Below are 2,425 nucleotides of genomic sequence, written 5' to 3' on the forward strand. Positions count from 1 at the left end.
AAGAAAAGGAAATATATAGTGTGACAAAAAATAGGACAGACAGCTATCACTTTGAGGTGGATAGAACAATTCTCAAACTCTCTCATTCAGATGAGTCATTCTGGGATCTTGATAAGATATGTACATACTCTGATTCGGAATCAGGATTAGGCCTGAGTCTACATTTCTAACAAGCTGCAGATGATGCTAAGCCTGCTGGTCCATGGAGCTCACTTTGAGCAGCAATAATTTAGAGGAAATTGAGTTCTTTCCAGCTCTACAATTCTAGGCTTCACTAACAGTAAGAGCGTGCTCATTTACTTGGTAAAGAGATACTCTGGGCTTAATTTTTCCAAGCATATTTCCATTTCAACATGTTAATCATCCACACTAACATCCAGAATCTTGACCTCAAATAAATTACTTAACACTTGAAGTATAATAAGGAAGGTGATAACATGTTCTCAGATTTCTCTAGGCAGAAATAGTAGAACTACAACTGCAACAGAACTTCAGTTGTGCTGAACAATGAAAATACTATTACTGCTCACGCAAGACAGACTTTTGCAGTCTCTTACACTGAATAGAAAAGACCAGTCACCATGGAGTGTCTCTGCAGTACGCTGTACTATACAAGAGCTGCTTCTGATGTGCCAAGAATATTTGATTTGCCTGACCATCCTTTGGTCTGTTCTCTAATGTACGGTAATTATTATTAGTGTGTGCAAGAGGTTGTGTATGTGTGAATATGTGTGTGTGAATTGGCAGATAATTTAAGGTTTTTTGATCAAGTATATTAAGGCACCTGTAACCACCTACAAAGAAAATTCCAACTTTGCAGATTTCTGCCTACAAGGAGGTTAATGGAAAATGTTCTAGTCCCAGATCTGCTGTTAACAAACTGTATGGTCTTGGATAAATCACTTTACAACCTGGGCTTCATATTCTCATTTATAAAGGAATAAATAGATGAAAGAGCTGGGTAGGATGACCTCTAGTGTCTTTCAAGTCAATAATTTCATAAAAAGAGCTTGGTATAAAACCTATACTTTGGCTTTGAGTCTTGTTTTCATGAAGAACTAATACATTTCACATGTTATGACCGGAGAGCAAGCTTTCTAAATAAAAAAATACTTTTTCTTGATTTCTGATTCTGAAAATCATTTGTAATAGGAGCAACCTCCTTTCTTTTGGCAATAGTCAGTGTAATTTCCATTCCTGCGTAGTTGACTTGTTTTATTCTGGCTGCTTCAGTGATATTCTATTTGATTTGGCATACTGAAGTTTCACCACAATATATCCAAATTTAGAATTTTTCTTTATTCTGGTGGTAACTCCTGCTTCTATTATATGATGATCCACACTTTTCCACAAGTTTTAGCATATTCTCATCCATTATATTTTCAAGTACTATTTCTCCCATGTTCTTTGTGTTTTCTTGCAGAGCCCTTGATAGATGTTTATTAGATCTTATGTTCTTAGTCTCAACTGATTTCATATTTTGTCTCTGTCTTTCCCTGGTGCACTCCGTAAGATTGCCTGAGATGTATTTTCTGTTCCTTAAATCTTCATTCAGCTGTATTTAATCAGTTTTTAAACTCATCTATTGGTTTAGTTTTTTTTTTAATTTCTAAAAATTTTGTTTCAGTTTCAAATCCACCTATGTTTTCTTTATCTTTCTTGCTCTTTCCTTATTGTGTTTACTTTCTCATGTAACTCTTTCATCATGTAAAAGACACTTTATCACACAACAACAAATTATCTGAAAAGGAAATAAAGGATCCCATTTAAAAAGTTTAATTCTTACAGTTTTTCTTTACATATTTTCCTTTGCTTGTACACTTAAGCCTTCTCCATTGTAATATTTCAGAAATACTCCTTTAATCTGGCTGATTTTGAAAAAGGTTATTCTTTATTTGAGTGTAAAATGTTAGGTAGGAATCTGTATTAATTAGAATTATATTCAGGTGCATGTAACAGGAAACTCCAAAATAAGTATCTTAAAAAAGAAAATAGAAGTACACCTTTCTCTCAGATGAAAGAAATCCAGTTATTACCAGTCCAAGCTTAGCTCCGGGAAATCTTTAGGAACCTAGCTTCCTTTCAACTCAGTAGTCTGTCACTCAACACTACTGATATTACACAATAGCTACAAGAGCTCCAGTCATCACATCTGCTTTCCAGGCAGCAGAATAAAGGGAGAAAAGGGGTAAATTTCCTCTCATTTAAGAAAGCTTTCTCTCTGTCAATGACACTAAAGTTTTTAAAATGCTTCTCTGCATCATTTGTTTAAAAAGCAATTTTTTACACATTGACTTGAAATGCCCCCTTTATCCAATACTGAATTCTTAGATAACTTTATTTGAGATCTTTCCCGTTACATCCATCCATTTGCTTACTGATGTATCAGTACTGTACAGCTTTCACTTTGAACTTTTAAATTATA

At 34.3% G+C, this 2,425-nt stretch overlaps 1 protein-coding gene across 1 annotated transcript in view; it reads left to right on the forward strand.

The window, feature by feature from the left end:
• Positions 1-581: 581 nt before the first annotated feature.
• LOC105303195 (histone-arginine methyltransferase CARM1-like) overlaps positions 582-2,425 on the forward strand; it is a 150,213-nt gene continuing 148,369 nt past the window's right edge. The window contains exon 1 of the mRNA XM_011376678.1: positions 582-684. Coding sequence (XP_011374980.1) covers positions 582-684 — 103 coding nt within the window. The remainder of the gene's footprint in view (positions 685-2,425) is intronic.

This window comes from Pteropus vampyrus, unplaced genomic scaffold (genome assembly GCF_000151845.1).
Source record: "Pteropus vampyrus isolate Shadow unplaced genomic scaffold, Pvam_2.0 Scaffold301, whole genome shotgun sequence".
NCBI classification, from domain to species: Eukaryota; Metazoa; Chordata; class Mammalia; order Chiroptera; family Pteropodidae; genus Pteropus; species Pteropus vampyrus.